The sequence below is a fragment of the Leptopilina heterotoma genome, unplaced genomic scaffold, assembly GCF_015476425.1.
Source record: "Leptopilina heterotoma isolate Lh14 unplaced genomic scaffold, ASM1547642v1 Lhet_22, whole genome shotgun sequence".
Lineage (NCBI taxonomy): Eukaryota > Metazoa > Arthropoda > Insecta > Hymenoptera > Figitidae > Leptopilina > Leptopilina heterotoma.
In genome coordinates, this window is record NW_025110937.1 from 979,169 (window position 1) to 997,513 (window position 18,345).

Genomic DNA, 18,345 nt, shown 5'->3' on the forward strand with positions numbered 1-18,345 from the left:
CAAAATCGTATCAAAATGATAAAAAAAATAATAATAATAAAACGGAAAAAAAATATAAAAAAATCAAAACCTAATCTAAAAATAATATTGCAGTTCAAATCTAAGCACGTCAGAACACGATAATAATAATAATTTTTTTTCATCTTCAAATTTTTCACTTGTATGTGATTAAATGTCTTGGTTCCTAGCTGTTTCCGTATATTATGTACAAATTCTAACATATTATATACACGCGAATGTGTTTTAGCAAACGGAGAGAGAAATCAATTTTAGCACGAGCATAAAATCAAGAACATTGCTCAAAGGCTATCGAAAAAAAAATTAAATATTAAATATTAACGAAAACAAAAAATGTTATGGAAAGGAAATTTAATAGAATTTTCGAAAATTGAAACAAAAATTGTTTATAAAATTAAAAAATTATAAAAAAACTATTTAAAAGATTTAAACTATTAAAAAAATATAAAAAATTATTTAAAAAATAAAAAAAATTAAATAACAATATCTAAAAACAATAATATTCAATAATCTTATAATTATTTTAAGAAAAGGTACTTAAAATATATTTAAAAAATATAAAATAAATCTCATTTAAAAAGGAGCGAAATAAAAAATAATTTGAAAAAGACCAAAGAAGATCTTTTGTCCGATTTTAATATTACAAATAAGTCTTTAAAGAATAAATAATTTACAATTAATTACAAAATTAATTAATTTACAATTAATTGCAGAATTAATTAATTTACAATTACAAAATTTATTATGTTTTTATTATGCAATTAATGACAAAATTAATTCATTTAATCTACAAAATGAAAATATTTTACAATTATATAATTTTATTCTTAGGTAATATTTATATATTTAAATAATTAAGGTATGTTTTCGTTTACTTAAAAATATTTTTCCCTTCTTTTTATAAACGTCCAACTTTTCTTATTTACATAAGAAATAAAGAGTCTCAAGATTTTTTCAATAGAAAACAAAAGGAAAATTTTTTGGAACACTTGCTATTGAAATAATATTCTCTAAAGACTTATTTTTAATTATTTTACTTCTATCAGATGAAAAATTTGAGCAATGAACTTTTTTTAATTAACTTTAAAAAGCCTCTTTAAATTGTTCAGCGTGACAGCCTCTCGATATGAATTTTCTTCATTAATTATTATTATTTTCTTTGTTTTTTTCTTTCATATTTTCTTTTTTTTTTGTTATTCTTGTCTATAAATAGAAAAGTGAATTGCGACAGAGTGCGCTCATCTCAAAAATAGGTACATATCATTACATAAATACAGCTCCATAAATCTTGCTATACACATAATATATAGATATTTACGTACATTAAATTACATCATTTTTTATTTCATTTTTTACTTCATATTGTTTTTTGCAATTTTTTTCTTCAATTTTTTGTATATTACAGAAAAATTGAAAACGACTTTTTTTTTGTTTTTCTTGTAAGCATTTATAATGGGAAATTTTAATTTTCTCTCCACATTGAATATATTTATTATAAATTCGCGGACACGTCTTTCGAATTTTTATACTTTTATTATCCGTTCTGTGACTAGATCACCTAGGATTTCGCTCGTGAAGAAAACTTATTGCAAACTAAAGTTTCAAATCAAATTAATTATCGGCAAATAAGTGAGTTTCCAATCCTTTTCAAAAATGATTTAAATCTCTTTTCTGCGAAAATTAGTTTTCGAGAGCAATTGTTTCAAAACTCAAATTAAATTTTTGTTAAATAATTAGTTTTTGAGTAAATTTGGATTCTATTTAAGCAATTACTAACTAATTCGAGTAAATTAGTCGGGAAAAATTAATTTGAAATGAAATGTATTAAATTTTACGAAATCCCTAAAAAAATCTGTAAAGATCGAGTCCGGATTTAAAGTGTGTCGTGTTTGCATAAATTGCCATTTAATATTTTCTTGCACAACATCTATTTTTTGACGGATAAAGAATAGATTTTTTTTCAACAGAAAAATTTACGCATTTGCCATCGAGTAAAATCGGAAAAATCTTTTATATATAATTTTCTTCTATTTTTCCCTAAAATTTCCTTTTTCGTATTTTTTCTTTTTCAAAAAAACTTTCGATTTTCTAGCTTTTTTGTCTTGAAATAAAAAATTTTCTTTTGATTGAAAAGTTAGTATAATTCCTTTTTTTTAGCTATCTTTGGATTTTGTTATTGAAAATAGAATATGTGTAGTGTATGTGTATTTTATAGAGTTTTCTCGATTTTGTTCGATATATTATATAATAGATTGAAATCACGCGAGAAATCAAGAAAAGACTCCATTTCGAATACAAGTACCTTTTTATCGATCCTCACATTGTGAATTGAGACAAGAGAATTCGTGGCGGATTGGTGGTCGTCGTATTTGACGAGGAAGTTGCTGGCAATTCGCTCGAGGTAATTTCGGGTCAGGTATTGATGCACCAGCCCAATATAACTTTCTTGAATGGAACGAAAACAGCTCGATACGGCTCACTGTAAACAAAAGAAAAACAGTCACTAAAAATTTTCCCAAAAAAAAGAAAAAATATTTTTAAAAAATTGTAAAAACCTTAAAAAAAAAAAGGTGGACAAAATTCTAAACTTTTGATAAAAACGAGACACTTTTAAAAATTAATCATGAAATTCATTCCTTAGGAGAAAATTCAAAAATACAATTTTTCGAAACATTTCATCATTGAAATGAAAAAAATTTTTCCGTGACTTGGTGAACTTTGTAATGAAAGCCAAAGAATTATAATTAATTCACGAAACATTGATCGAGACAGTGAATAAGATGGTTATGTAGAGAGGAAAAAAAAAATCTCGTCGCATTTTTTTGTTTAAAGTTTTCTCAAAATAGTCCCTATTGTTTGCTACTTAAGGGGTCAAGGTTACATCGACCATTCTCAATATTGGACTTGGAGTTTTCACTCCCAAGGCCTTCAAAATTTACTCGAAATTCTGTACCGTATAAAATTAATGCTCGTACGATCGTATTCTTGAATAATCTACTTAGAAGAATCGTTAAATTGATGTATGAATCACATTATCCTCGACCTTACAAAACGACTTTCTTGGGAAACTACAACAGATTATTGTTATTGTTATTATTTGCAATTTTTTCCAATTTACACAAAGTAAATTAGCAGAAAAAAAACAAAACAGAAAATAAAAGAAAAAAGTAAAGGAAAATTTACAAAAGCAATTTACGGAAAATTAAATTTGTAAAGAAGATAATAAAATATGAAAAATTAAAAATATTACTTACAATATTTAAAATTAAAAACTATGTAAATGTTGGAGAAAAAATAAATTTCAAAGAAGTAATAAACAATTTTCCAGAGGTCATTTTTTTATCATTTCCGAAGAAATAATTTGACGATAAAATTTTATTCAATATTTGTAAAAACCGAGGAAAATGTAAAGAAATTACCCAATGTATTCGAAACCGTTTTCGTAAATAAATAAATAAGAACTAAATGCATAAATAAAAAAAAGAAATAAAAGAAAAAATAAATAAATAAAAACCGAAATAAATAAAGTCGGGCGAAAAGGAACTTTAAATTCCATCCGCAATCTGATAATAAAAAAAAGAAAAAGAAAAAAAAACGTCTCTAAATTTGAAAACATTAATGAAAACGAGTAAAAGTTCGCCTTCTTTTTGTTATTAATGAAAACGATTTTTCGTTGGAATTACCGTAATTGTTATCATGTTAATGTATGCATATCTAACTCGCTTTAAAGCAGCTCCGTGCGCGCAATTTTATCCAAAACACTTCGAATTCCGTTGTATTTAAAGCTTAAAACAAGTTTATCACGTGGATAATAGCTTCTGTCACGCAACTCCCCAAGTATCACCTATTTATTCTTAAAAAGATGGTTGAACATATATACCCAGTGAAATATTCTCAGCTATTTTCAAAGTTAAATAAAAAAAATAAAATAAAATAAAAATAGTACTCGCAAGTGATTTTCGTGATAATCGAAACAGAAAAAAACGGAATCAAATTACACGAAAAAACGAATCACGAATAATAATTTTCATTTTCAATTAAGAATTACGAAATTCGATTTGAAAGAAAAAAATTTAAATTACCAAAGTTTTAGAAAAAAATTTTGTTTGGAAAATAACTTATTGATTATTTCGCAATTATTATTAATCGACAAAATGTGTATTTAAACAAACGAAATACTTTGACAAGCAATCGATAGTTTTTTGATAACTAAATTATTTGTTAAATTATAACTAAATCTTTTTTTCTAATTAAAACGTAATTATTTTTTAAATTAAAACTGAATTATTTAAGGTATAACCAAATTATTTGTTAAATCATTATTTGTACATTAAAATAATTATAACTCTCACTTACAAATTTATAATACCTAGTTCAAAAAAAATAACTGAGAAATTATTTCTTCAAGCGGTTAAAAAAATGATAAAAAATATTAATGATTAAAATTTCTCACCAAATGAAGAATCTTCTTCCATGGAAGGTGCCATCTGAGGATCCGTTTTCATTTGGAAGTTCAACGCCGACATGAATGTCCTCTCGTCCAGGGACAGGTCCCACATATCGAACTCTACCTTGTAAAACTTTTCCCTCTGGAGATATTACTTTTACAAGATGATCCAACTTGAGATCTCGAGGTATCTAAAAGAGAGAGAAAAAATTCTCATTTACAATGTCATTAATTTCTTTTCCCTTTAAATTAAAAATTTCAACTCAATTATAACTATACTTCTGGACTATTTCAAATATTTAGAATATTTCTACTAATTTATTCTTCATTTAGAATATTTCTACTATTTTATTCTTCATTTAGAATATTTCTATAATATTTTCTAAATATAAAATGAAAATATTTCTACAATTAAAAAGTAGGTGCTCGAAATATTTTCTAATAAATCTATTTTTGAAATTTGAAATACTTTGTAAAACTATTCGAATTATTTCCATTTTCGTTGCAAAATGAATAATGTAATTATTTATTCAGTAAATAAATTAAAATTAATTAATTAAATTAAATCATTTAAGTGAATTCGAATTTTTTATGCATATTTGATACAAATTAAAATAAAAAATTTGATTGAATTAATTTTTGAAAATTACAGAAGAAAAAAAAATTTTGAGATACATTTTTAAAAATTGGGGAAAAATGTTTGTGGTTAAACACCTTTGGCAGATAGGGTCGTGCATCCTGTGGAGGATTCCATTCACGAAAGAGATCAGGCTCCGAATGTCGACGAGCTCTTCTTCGTCGTGGCGGCTGTTTGTTCCAATATTCCGCAGTCGATATAGTCAACATTGAATCAATACTTCTTCTCAAGTAATCTTCCGCCTCGTCAATTAACGACTCAGTGGAATCGCCACTCATATCCAGATCAGTTCTCAGATTCGGTAAACTTCCCCTCGTCATTGGACAATCTACGAAAAATTAAATAAAAACAAACAAACATTTATTATTTTATTTAGCCGATTTAGAGTAGTGCAAATTTTCAAAAAAAAGAAGAAAAAAGCAACTTTTAATGTACGATTTTAGTATTTTCGGAGTAAAATTTCGACTTTTTCCCTGACCCACAAAAAAATTCTCTTAATAATTTTATCAACAAATTTTTATATAATTGAATTTTGATAAAGAGTTTTATTATTTATAAAGATAATTGAAATTTGACGAGAATTTTATTAAAATTTTAAAAAATAATTGAGTTTTGATAATTTTGGAGAAGACTTTTATTATTTATAAAAATAATTGAAATTTTGACGATAATTTTATTAAAATTGAAATTTTTGCACGAATTTTATTAAAATTTTGGAAAATAATTGAATTTTGGAGAAGAGTTTTATTATTTATAAAGATAATTGAAACTTTGTCGAGGACTTTTAACAAAATTTTGTATATAATTGAATTTTTGCGAAGAATTGAATTACTTTTGAAAATAATTGAATCTCTGCAATCATTTGTAACTTCTCCAATTTTCAATTTTTTTTAGTGTTTTTAACTAAAATTCTTCTATAATTTAAATTATTAAAATTTTTCAAAAATCTACGTTCTTTAAAATTTCTAATTAAATTCATTAAAAATTGAAAGTTTATAAAATTTCAAATTCTAACTTTTTGAAGTTTATCTATTTATGAAAATTGTAAACGAAACTGTTTTAAAATTCAATTAATTTTGAAATATTTCAGAAAAATTATTCATTGAATAATTTCTATGTATAATAATTTTATGATAGTTCTTCAAGAATTATAAGTTATTTGAAAAGAAATTATTTTAAAAATAGAAAAAATTGAAGGTTTTTGTTTAGAATTCGTGGTAATTTTATAATTTATGAAGCAAACAAAAAAGACACTAAAGTTTAGAATTTTCTTATGAATTTTAAAAATGTAATTTTTTCCATTACTTTTAATAAAAATCCCTGACCTGTGGCAACCTTGTTCGAACGTAATAAAATTCACTGCAACTAAAATTTTCTTGCATTATTTGGAAGAAAAGTCGAAAAAGTCGCAATTTTTAAAAATACGTCGAAAAGAGTCGCTGTTTTGAAAATAAGTCGAAAATAGTCGGAAAAAGTCATGTAATAAAAAATATTTCGTTCATTTAAACTTTCAAAACTTTGTGGATCATATTATATGGAATAATTTTCCTTTTTTTCCAAAAGTAAAAAGTAAAAAGAAAATATCTAAAAATTCCGCGCACCTTGAAATGTGACTTTTGATCGTGTCCTCTTGGGAATTGTTTTCGATATTCTTGCAACGGATGGCGGTGGATTAACGTGCGTGGGCGATGACGGCATCGATGACCATGTGGGACGTGGTGTTGATGTTGTTGTAATTGGAATTCGCCACGTATCAAATGAAGCGGCTGTCGCACGCCACGAATGTCTTCGCGATGGCCCGCCAACAACTTCCAATCCTGGCGATGGAATTGACGTCAACGAGCCACGATAACGACTCGGATACAAATCCGTCGATATACGACAATCACATGGACTCGGAAGTCCTGTTCCTGCATTGCAGCGCGGCCAATATCCTGCCGGAGATCCCAGAGATTCCCGACGTATCACTTCCGGTGTACGAAGACCGCAACCTCGCGCATTATAACACGACTGTAACATTCAATTCAAAAAAACAATTTATTATTTAATCATTTCATTTTTTTTTATTAATTTATTTTCTTGTTATTTGATTTTTGTATTATTTTATTTTTGTATTGTTCTGTTTTTTTACTATTCAATTAATTTTTTTAGTAAAAAATATAAATATAATAAACTCATTTTTTTCCTTTTCGAAGACGAGACAGAAAAAGTAAATCCAAGCGTGGGATTTTATTACACAATAATTATTATTAGTGGGGAAAAAATGTTACAACAGGTATTAAGTAGATATTAATTATTCTATTTCAAGACAAGAACAAAAATTGTATCACTTTCAATAACAATTATATAACAATCTGGAAATAAATCTTTGTTCTAAACAATTTTTTCTTCTGCGTTTCTGCGGTTTGTGAAATTATTTTCCTTGTTAGGAAATTATTTAAATAAAATAATATTCAATATATATACGTATATTTTCACAAAGATTAAAATCTAGAGAGAATTATATTTTTTTTAATGAAAATTTATTACTTTTTCGCGAAGAAGAAATATTATATTGGAAATGGAAAATAAAATAGAAGAAAACCACATTGTTGATAGGTGGTTATTGTTCCGTGTGGACTCGTCAAGTTACGGTTGAGTGGCATTAATCAGACTAGCTAAATGGGTTAGTGAAATGTAGTCCTAGATCTATTGCTTCGCCATAAATGTACATTGTATCTGGATTATATAATGCTCATTAAAAAAATTAAATAAATAAAAACAAAAACCAACAATCAATTTCAATTACAAATAAGAATTAAGTTTTTCTAGTTTTAAACGTCAATATTCAGAAATTTTTTTTTTTTTATTTAATTCAAATATTTATAGAAGAAAAAAAAATAAATGATTTATAATAAATAAATATTTTTTTTACGTAATGAACCGCCCCCTCCCCTTAATTCTTGCATTAAATTTTATTGAGCACGTTTTTAAACTAAATCCTCTTTGTTAATAAATATAATTAAACTTTTAATTATTGAATTTTATTAAAATTAAAAAAAATGCAATTAAATTCTTCTTAGAATTTTTTGTACGTGGCTGAAATAAATTATATTTTCCCTCTATAAACAGAATAAATAAATTTATAAAAACAATAAATAGAGTAAATTTATAAAAATAATAATTAAGTTAACTCATAAAAAAATAATAATAAAATAATTTCTTTTTCTATTTTCTCATCAATTGTAAATTTCAAGGGGGAGTGAATTACATTTTGAATTTCATTTGTATTAGATGTGTTTGACCTTCGCCGTACTCCATTACGCGTTTCCGCGCACTATATTATATATATACTGTACCAATGTTATAGTAACCATCTAGAGATTGAATAAAAAGCCGGTTTTGCTATTACGGTAACTGTAGTATACGTTACGCTGGTGTACTGTCATGATGCTTTTTTTTATTTTTTTGCTTGCTTATAATCGTAGAATATGCGGAAAGGGGAGTTTTGTAGGCGGCCGAGCGTTACTGCAATCGCCCGCACAACTTTTATAAATATACAAAATATAATTTCCTTTGTTATTTCACTTAATTATACAATAAAACATAATTTTACTCCCATATAATATTTCATCTCAATTTTCATAATTTACAAAAAAATAAAAAACACCCACTTATTTATTATTTTCTTTTTTTGTCTTAAGAAAAAAGTCATTTATCTATTTTTTGAAATTAATTTCTTCCTTCTTTCAACTAATAAAAGTATTCTGAAATTCTACTCTAGAATTCTAAATATCTAAAATTCTACTCTAGAATAAAATTCTACAATGAAAAAAAATTTATTTGATTCAAATAACCGATTATTTGACTATTATCAATTAAATATTTATTTGGATTTTAATAATCAAATAATTAAATTCAAATAATATTTATTGAAGTCAATTAAATGGCATTTGAATCAATAACTTCAGTATTTGAATAAACAAAAATTTATTTGACTCTAATAAATATTATTTTATTCAATTAGATATTTAATTGATAATAGTCAAGTAATCGGTTATTTGAATCAAATAAATTTTTTTTAGTTAATAATTAGAGAGTTATTAAAAGTAGAAAATTAAATTACTAAAAAAAGAATGATTTCTTAATCATTTTTTTTAGTAATTTAATTTTCAAAGAATGAAAATTGCAAAAATTATTTTTAAAAAAGAAGCGAAAAACAGTCGGTCTCTTTGGGATTTTTTTCCTCCTTCTAAGAATACGAAAAAAAAATAAATAATGGTTTTGAGGGATATTTTACCTGAACGTGAGGATCATGACAGAGATGATCGGCGCTTCTTGACAATTCCGGAACCATGCTGGTGAAGCTGATGTCCGAGAGCATGACTCTCCTTGCTTCTCGTGTTTTGTCATTAACTCGTAGTCTTCCGGGCATACCGGCCGGAAGTGCAAATTTACTCGGCAAAGTTGTAAAAGTATGTGCCACTTTGTGCGCAAGATAACTCTCCGATCTCCATTGTGCCGGAAGCGCTGAAATATCAGTTTGCGCTCCTGACTCACGTCTTGCACCACAATTTCGATCCATCACCGGTCTTAAAGGCGCTGAACTTTTCCTACGACCCGTCGCAAGCGCTTCCCTATGAATAATTGGCCTAAAACAAACAAAATAATACTCATTACAATTTATTTTTCTCTTTTCTCTTCAAAATATATTAAAAATTAATTTCTAATTCAGGAATTTTTACTCCTGACTCGGCTTTCTTCAAATAAAACAAATAAATACGAAAATAATATAAATATAAATAAAAATAAATAAGTACGAATATAACAAAAATAAAATATTATAAATAATATAATTATATTTACTTCGTTAAAAATATATTACTATAAACTAAATTACTCTGAATTAAAAAAATAAGGAAAAAATAATTTAAAGATTCGTCTTCATTTAAAAAAAATTGTTGATACCAAAAATTGTAGAATAAATCGCAGAAAAATTCTTCAAATTAGAGAAAATACTTTCATTACATAAATAAAACTTTAAGAAAACTTTTAATATATTATGTTATAAAGCATTGGAAATTATAGTTGGAAAAAAGTTCTTGATCAACTTCTCGTGTGTGTTATACACAACTCTTCATAAAGTTTGAAAATAAAAGTTTTCACTGAATTTAAACTTTAATATATTGAAGCGATAAAAAAATACTCTAGAAATTGTTTTAATTACTTTAGAAAATAAAATTACCTATAAAGAAATTTCTAAATTGAAAAACAAATAATAAAAATAGAAAATGAAAAGAAATCTATAATTAATAATCGTTGTTTTCTTTGTTAATTAATAATTATTCTATTTAAATGTTTTGAATTTTTAAATTAATGTATTTGATAATAATATTGAATTCTTACGAAGAATTTTAACGAAATTTTCGAAAATAATTGAATTTTCCATTAGAATTTTATTATTTATGAACATAATTGAATTTTTCGAAGAAGTATATTAAAATTTTTGCTTCTTAATAAATTAAATTGTTTCGAAGGATTTAATTCAAATCGAAATCAAAATAATTGAATTCTTTATAAAATTGTATTAAAATTTGTTTTTAAAACAATTGGATTCCTAACGAAGAATTTAAAAATAATTTAATTTTAGCAAAGAGTTTTATTTTTATATTCAAAATAATTGAATTCTTTATTGAAATTCTATTAAAATTAGATTTCAAATTATTGAATTTCTGCGAAGAATTTTATAATTTATTAAAGTAATTGAATTTTTGCGACGAATTTTATTAAAATTTTTGCAAATAATTTAATTTCAACAATGAATTTTGTTATTAATTAAGATAATTGAATTTTATTTATGTGATGAATTTTGTTACTTATGAAGATAATTTGAATTCTTGCGAAAAATTTTGACAAAATTTTTTAAAATAATTGAATTGTCAATTACAATTTTATTATTTATTGAAATTGAATTCTTTTCAAGAATTATATCAGAGTTTTCGAAAAGTAATTCAATTCTGTTGAAGAATTTCTCTTTTTTGAAAATAGTTTGTTTATTAAATTTTTTTTGAATGTAATTGAATCTAATCGTGAATTTTTATTAAAATTGTGCAGAAAATAATTGAATTCGTGCAAATAAATTTATTATTTACGAAAATAATTGAATTCTTCGCATTGTTTTATTAAAATTTTTAAAAATATTGAATTTGGAGAAATTGTATGAAAATAGTACTAAAAATAATTGAATTCTTGCGATGATTTTTATTCAATTTTTTAAAGCTATTTGAATTCTTTAAAAAAAAATTTATCAAAACTTTTGAATTAATGATTGAATTTTTTCGACAAATTTTATTAAAGTTTTTTTTTTGAAAATAATTGGATTCTTTTAAGGAATTTAAAAAAATAATTGAATCTTGTGAATTTTTCTTAAAATTGTACAGAAAATAATTAAATTCGTGCCAAAAAATTTATTATTTATAAAAATAATTGAATTTCTATTATAAATTTTATCAAAAAATTTGAGAATAGATAATGAATTCTCTAGAAAAATTTTATTACAATTTTTTAAAATAATTGAATTCTTTCGAGAAATTTAATTAAAATTTATTAAAATCGTATTGAAAATAATTGACTTCCAAATGAAGAATTTTATTGTTAATATAAACAATCCAATTCTTGCGAAGAATTTTATAATTTACTAAACAAAATTGTTTCTACAGTTGCGAATTTATTTACTAAACAAAATTTTAATTTTTGATAAAGAAGAAAAATTTATTGTTTAAAATTTCTTTTTTCAACTCACCGATAGGCCGTCGGCGGTGCAGCGAGTGTATTTCGTCTGACTCCATGCCTCGAGGGTAAATCAGTTTCCTCGAGTACACCACATTTACTGATATCAGTCTCAACAAGCACCGAACATTGCGACCAAATTTTATTCAATCTTGTACTTGAACTCTCATCAAAACGATCAACACTCTCTTCACGATCGATACTTGAACTTTGTGACGACATTGCCTCCTCAACCGAACTTGTCTTATCACCATTACAAACCAATGATTCACCCTCCGCCGATTTTGTATATTTCAATAATACTGGTTGTCCCGAATTTTGTTGCCACGGCTCATTCTCAGTTATTGAAACTAAATCCTCCTGTAATTCAACTTCTCTACACGCCGTCTCATCAGTCGTGAATATTAATTCAATATCGTCCAATTCCTCCGATTCATTTTCCGATTCATTTGGTTTAACTTCAATCTGTTGATTCTCGGGATTATCAGTGAACACGGAATTATCACCGTCCGACGCTGATTTTAAACTTAAATCCTCCAATTCCTTATCGGGTACGTCTAAATGATCAGTTGCAGTATAATTTTCATCAATTTTCTCTTGATCATCGTCGATTTTCTCATCTGGAGATTTATCATTTTTCACAGCGTTGTCATCATTATCATCATCGCCACAGGATTCCTTCGTGACTTTTGGAATTGAAGAGGACACTTGTGGTTCATCGATTGGATTTTCCTCTGGTGTCTCCTCTTTTGGTCCATCGACGACAGTTTCATCCTCATTAGTGTCCATGATTGTCGATGTCCCTGGCTCTGTTGGACTGAACAATTATTTTTTTTTTAAATAAGGCAAATAAAAATTTTTTTCTACAAACTATGAGTCAAAAAAAATAAATTGACACAATTATTCCCGCAACGCAAAAAAATACGCTATTAATTACGTTTTCGCACTATGTAATTGACACCAGTTGGATACAATCAAGTTTTATGACGAAAAGAGTCATTTTTAATAGAAGAATAAGAAAAACAAATGAATTACATAAAATCGAGAATAAGCCAAGAAACAACTTATTTAAATATTCTGCACTTGGAATTCAATATAAAAACCCATCTTATTTTTACTATAAATAAATTAAATTCGAAATATGTCTAATAAATAATTAATAATAATAATAATAAAAATAAAAAAAAAAAAATAATAATAATAATAAAATAATAATAATAAAATAATTGTCTGCAAAATAATAAAAATATGAAATAATTACATGAAAATTATCAATAACTAACTCTTTAAATTCAATTAGTAGAAAGAAAAAATTAATTAACGAATTTTTATCTTGATGGCGAAACTTTCTATTGAAAAAAAAGAGAGAATTAAAACTTGAAGGTGGAAAAAATTGAAAGTGGAAGTTTATAAGAAATATTTTCGTCTTAATGTTCTGAATTAGATGAAATAAGGAACAAAATTTTTATAACAATCAAAGGTGAATAAAAATCGGCAAATTAGTTCAGGTCGCGTGACTTCACGGCAAACGGTAAAATGCCTCTTTTCTCAGAAAACTCGCATATATATGTATATTAAAAAAAAGTACACTTTCTTTCTGCATGCAACACTTGGTTAGAATATTTGAAAAAAGCAACAGCTTCTATGCCATTAAAGGCGCGACTCCGCTCGACATCACTTCCGGTTTTTAACGCCAAACAGTGGCGTACACCTTTTGCAATGCATTAAACAATAATTTTTCTCTAATTACAAGTCCAATAAACCTTCTATTTTCGTTTTTAGTTAATTATGTTCCTTGGAAAAATAAATTTCGATTTGATTAAATTTTTAATTCTGAATTCTATTTTTAATATTTCTAATTTTTTAATTTTTTTATTGTGAATATTTTTCACATTTCTAATTTTTTTTTACTCTAAAAATTGTATCCAACTTGATCCTAAAGTTCTGAGCGTCCAAATGAAGGAAATGTATATAAATAAAATTTTAATTACAATAATTTTGCGTCGATATAAAAAATATTAATAATAAAGTTTCTGAATGTAAAATTTAAGTTTTTATTTTCTATCGCAGTCTACTGACAAAAAACATAGAAAAAAGACGAAATACAACTAAAAAGAGAAAAAATTATAGAATTATTGATCTTCAATAATTTTTTTTTCCTTTGCAACTATTTTTATTATTTATCAGAAGGCAAATTTTCTAAAAATAAAATTTAACAAAATGAAGGTTAAAGATAGAAAAGAAAAAGAGATGCGAATAGAAATTCCAAATAAAGAATTAATCTTTCGTGGGAGAAAAAATGACGATAAAAAAAATATAAAAGAACTTTTTTTTTAAATCTATTTTTCCATCTCTCGACGTATGAAAATAAAAATTGCGAACGTATTTCGGGATTATTTTTGTATCTTCCCGTTTTTCCTCTTTCCTTTTTTTTGTCGATAAACGGAAATGTTTGGGAAAAATATTTATCTACGTGTATATTTTGAGAGAAACTCACTGTTTGATCATTACAGCAGGAGATGGAGAATTGGTTGCAGAATCACTGGAAAAATTGCTCCTACTCAGTATTTTTCGTCGCAATATGTGATTTTCCAATGCGAGTCTTTCCACCACGTTCGCGTAATTCTCAGCGGAAAATTCGCCAAAATCTTCTTTTAGTCGACGCAATTCCTCTCGAGATGAATCCAATGCCGAGCGTAGAGATATTACTGTCTGAAAAAATAAAATAGAAACATGAATTTATTTATTCTATAAAAATGGTTTGATTTAAAAAAAATGAATTCCTTTTTTATAATTCTATTTTATTTATTTCTATTTAATTTTGTTAAATTAGTAATTAATAATTATCATCTTTATATTAATTTCTCTTCTCTATTTACAATTTAAAAATAAATTTAAAATCAAAAAAAGCAATCAATCAGGCTTTTAATTCTCAAAATGTGAAATTTTGATTTACAATACAATTTTGTTTTGAAACAAAAATTTTTTTTGTCCTCAATGAGAAAAATTTTCTAAATCAAGAATTTAGAAACAATATTTTTTCAGGAAAATAACTTTTCGACATTTTTTCGAATAAATAAAAAACTTCCTCTAAATTTTTTGCTCAGGTTTCTTTTTTTATCTCGAGTAATTTTAGGATTCGTTAATCGTAATTGGTTTTCGGAATTAGAAAAGATTTTTACGACTCTTTACGAATAAACTGATTTAGAGTGTTGGTAAATAAGAAAAGAAGAAAAAATTCGCAAAAACTTGATAATTATGATATTGTTCTTACAATGAAACGAATTATTTCATGTCTTCTTCTTCTTTTTTTTCGCGAAGAGGGGACAATTAACAGTTAATTTAACCGTTAACGGTACACTAATAGTGAAATCAAGCAATAAACATTTAATAATCGACAACGAGTGTCGTTAAATCGACGCTTAAAGCGACAACTTTTAGTGTCAGTGTAAATTATTGTCTTGCAATTCATTTCGTAGAATCTCTTTATTAACAACTATTACTTTTTTTTCTTTCCATCGAACAAAATTCTCACGATTTTATTTATTTTTGTTCAATTCAATTTTCTATATTTATTTATTTTTTTAATTTAATTTAATTCTACTGATGAGCCAATAAAAAATTTGAATTCAATTTTTTCAATTGGCAAAAAATATCTATATTTTTCTCCAAAAGCAATTTTTGACCTGATCTTTAATGTCACTTTCGCTTTAAGTTGCCGTCAGACCAAAAATAGGCTTATATCGAGGTCAAAAGCTTCGTAATTTTAAATCTGGAAACACAAGATTTGCACAAGAGAAATGAAAGAAATTTTTCCGTGGAAAAATCGAATGAAAAGACAAAAAGAATTCTTTCGCGGGAGAATTTTAAGAAACAGAATAAAATTTTACAGTGGAAAATTATTTTGAGAACGTCTGGAAAAATTTTTTTTAAGAAGAAAATTAAATGTCGAGAAATTTATCCAGATATGAAAAAATAATTGAATTATTTCGAAGATATTTATTAAAAATTTTGTAAATAATTGAATTCCTGCGAAATTTTGCCAAGAATTTTATTAAAATTTTTAGAAATAATTGAATTTTGGAGAAGAATTTTATTATTTATTTAAAGATACTTGAAATTTTGACAAGAATTTTTTTTTATTTTTGAACGTAATTGAAATTCTGCGAAGAATTTTTATAACTTTTGAAAATAATTGAATTTCTGGAATCATTTCTCATGAATTTTAAAAATTCAATTTTTCCAGTACTTTTAATAAAGTCATTGCTTTTTGGGTTTGAAATAATTTTAATAAATTTAAACTCTTTATAAAGTCAGGAGAATTTCGAAAGACGTGATTTTTTTTGAAAAGAGATTAATTTTAGTAGAATAAAAATGGAAAATTCATTTTTTTTAATACCTGGTGCAAAGCCCTCACGACTTCAAGTCCAGGGATTCCCGGGGATGACAGAGTAAGCTGCAACCCCTGGTGAGCCAAACGACCAGCTTCCGCTTCCATACCTCCCCGCCCAATGTTTCTGACCAACTTTTAATTCCACCACAGATCATGCCGAATTATAATTCTTGATTCCTTGTTTTTGCTGTTTATTTCGTATCCTTTTTTATCCTTTTTTCCCTTCTTTTTCTCACTGTTTTTTACTGCACTTTAAAAAAATACATTTCCGCTAATACACCGAGTCACTAAAAAAAATAAATTCACTTTAATTATCAAAGTTTATGATTATTTCTTTATAACATATGTAAAAGTTGGCACTTGCACGTCCTTCCACGGGAGTTAGAAATAAACATTGATTTTAGTAAATTCAGTTTCGAGTTCTATATATGGATGGAGATTTAATTGCAACTTTGGAACTTGGAAGTAAATCTAATTCACCAAACGCTCTTGTTCGATCAGCTGATTTGTTATATACTCCACAATGTTTTCCACAGCCATAAAACTCGATATAAATTCATGAAGAAACCCCCCGGAAACTTTTAGGATCAATAATATCCACAATTTAAATATCTTTTCAATTTACTTTCAGCTGGAATGTAGAAAAAAAATTAATGACACAAAGAATCAATATTGTAGCAATAAAAACTCTAATGAAAATTGTCAATGCTAGCAATTGAAAATATAATAGTCAGAAATAATAATAATCAGAAAAAGATATTTTCGGTCTATTAACATTATAAACTAATTTCTAATTATAATTTTTTCCTATTTCGGAAAAATTTTTCCTTAGTTCGAAATACTTGGAATTTGTAATTTTTGGTTTTTAAATAAAAAATCCGCGATTCAATCACAGAATCTATATGGTAATCTAAGAGGATTGATTTTCACATGCATGAGAGAATCTCGAATGATGCATGATAAACAGTTTCTGTCAAGTCAGTAATCACTTTTTAAAAAAAATAATCAAAGACTGTTCGAAAAAAAAGAATCTATTTTACGCAAAATGTGTATAAATCCAAATAAAGTTTTATTGTAAACTTAAGCTTTTAATAAAAAAAAAGGAATTACGTATTTATGTTTTCAGAAAAAAAACACAAGGCAATTTAATCTTTAGAAATAAAAAAAGCAATATAGCGTTTATTCATTTTGCGGAGGCTGTGAGAAAAACAGAAAACCATAAAAGATCACCAGGAAGTGAAACAATGGAAGTTCTTTGAAAGGAGACTTGAGATAAATTGAACTCGACATCATAATGGACAATAAGAAATATATAAAAAAAGTAAAATCTACTCAATCTACTAATATTGACTAAAATCCAAAAAACTAAAAAATGACACCTGGGTACACTGAGTAAAAAAGGACGAGCGAGGGCCGATTCACTTTTTTAAAAAACATTTTCACTTTAACACTTACTCTTTAAACACACAATTTTCAGCAATTTTCCCCCGCGATGATGACTGATGGTCATTGGGAGAAAAATTGATCAATATGGAATCGTCACTTGAATGGTCCGATTCGAAGGATCAATTTTCTCAAACAAAACGAAAGAAAAATGAATAGACTGTTTTCATTTCATTTTACTATTGCGTTGCTTTCGTTTCGTTATAGAATTATCTCCCCGTTTGTTTGTTGAATCCCCGGGACTGTTTTTTTTCCCGTTTGCACCACTCCTCACTTTCACATTTTTTTTTCCCCCTTTTTTTCTATTTTACACACTCTGTTTTAACACAATAGTTTTGACTTGAATGAATAAGAGCCTCATCACTATGTTAATAATGGAGAAAAAAAACCAATAATGCAAGTGATTTTCGCGAATCAGGAGCAAGGTTTTTCTCGCGACTGTCAACAACGAGAGCTGTCACTTGCCCTTTAAAATGCATTTGATGCAGGAATATTGCAGACGACGAACGGCGCACATAAATGCACACTTACACCAATAAAACCAATTATAACAGGCTTGCCAATATTATTTATTGACAAAAGTTCAGTTACCACTAGAATATAGGGGATTTCTTCTTCTTTCACCCCCCAGTACTACTG

General features: G+C 26.0%; 1 protein-coding gene across 5 annotated transcripts; it reads right to left on the reverse strand.

Annotated features, from left to right (window-relative positions):
* Positions 1-1,188: 1,188 nt before the first annotated feature.
* LOC122502043 lies at positions 1,189-18,231 on the reverse strand. Of its 5 annotated transcripts, none has more exons than XM_043611910.1 (9): positions 17,719-18,231; positions 16,288-16,550; positions 14,368-14,582; positions 11,884-12,687; positions 9,382-9,733; positions 6,704-7,112; positions 5,180-5,430; positions 4,472-4,656; positions 1,189-2,497 (listed from the first exon to the last, which is right to left on the reverse strand). In XM_043611910.1, exons 2-9 carry the CDS (start codon positions 16,366-16,368, stop codon positions 2,431-2,433), a joined length of 2,364 nt encoding a protein of 787 aa, XP_043467845.1. In that variant the 5' UTR covers positions 16,369-16,550; positions 17,719-18,231; the 3' UTR covers positions 1,189-2,430. The 5 variants fall into 5 exon arrangements, with proteins under 5 accessions (XP_043467845.1, XP_043467841.1, XP_043467842.1 ...); XM_043611906.1 differs by having other exon boundaries at positions 16,270-16,550; XM_043611907.1 differs by having other exon boundaries at positions 16,270-16,894.
* Positions 18,232-18,345: the final 114 nt, after the last annotated feature.